The following is an 817-nucleotide window of genomic DNA, read 5'->3' on the forward strand; positions in this document are numbered from 1 at the left end:
TTTTCGGTTTGTTCTTTTTAAGTAAAAGTAATAACATTGTGTTTGCTGGTTATTGTTCAGTAAACGCGCGAGCGCACTTCATCTGAAAAGAGCTTGCTGAATGAATAAAATATCAGCCAACCATGAAGCAATAGCTTTATACCCTTTGCGAAGCGGCTAAGTTTTGACGATCAACGTAGATTGTCGTGGTTGGGTGTGGAAGATGGTTGCAGTTTGGCTGGAACGTATGCCCCAGGAAAGAACCAGTTTGTTCTGAATGTTTAAATAGACAGTCTGCTAATTATGGCAGTCAGTTTACATGGCTTCACGACTTGTACAATTCTCAGCTTACTGGTAAGAACATTTCCTTAACTTTCTTGCACAGTAGATTCTGCACGTAGTTTCCGAGAGTTCCCAACTTACCACGGGCTGAGCCACGTAGTACAGGCCTTTCGAACTATAGCAACATTTACGGACTTATCATCATTTCTTTGAATATGTTTAGATAGTTTGAAAAATCTTTGTAGGTCTGATAAATGTTAAAAACGCGTGATTACAATATTCTACACATGTATGTTTGATTCTTGTAAAGATTTAAGCCAGTAAATTGGTATATAATTTTTTTGCAGAGCCTGTATTGAGACATACGCTATACTTCGCGAAGAACCAATGACTCAGTAATAAGTTGCAAAAAAACGTAAGTAACATGGTATAATCAAAGCAAGGGAAGCAGTGCTTCCCCATTATATGCTAAAAAATTTAATTTTTAAGTATCAGCTAAATATGATGCTATGAACTTGCAACCAATTCAAACGGAAGCACTCTACTATATCGTACA

The 817-nt window shown here is 37.1% G+C and overlaps 1 protein-coding gene across 2 annotated transcripts in view; it reads left to right on the forward strand.

Annotated features, from left to right (window-relative positions):
- Positions 1-204: 204 nt before the first annotated feature.
- The window catches only part of LOC106458227 (metalloprotease TIKI1-like), a 64389-nt gene continuing 63776 nt past the window's right edge, over positions 205-817 (forward strand). For both annotated transcript variants that reach the window (XM_022384374.1, XM_022384375.1), the window contains exon 1: positions 205-333. In XM_022384374.1, coding sequence (XP_022240082.1) covers positions 283-333 — 51 coding nt within the window. In that variant the 5' untranslated portion in view covers positions 205-282. The remainder of the gene's footprint in view (positions 334-817) is intronic.

Source organism: Limulus polyphemus, unplaced genomic scaffold (assembly GCF_000517525.1).
Source record: "Limulus polyphemus unplaced genomic scaffold, Limulus_polyphemus-2.1.2 Scaffold431, whole genome shotgun sequence".
Classification (NCBI taxonomy): Eukaryota; Metazoa; Arthropoda; class Merostomata; order Xiphosura; family Limulidae; genus Limulus; species Limulus polyphemus.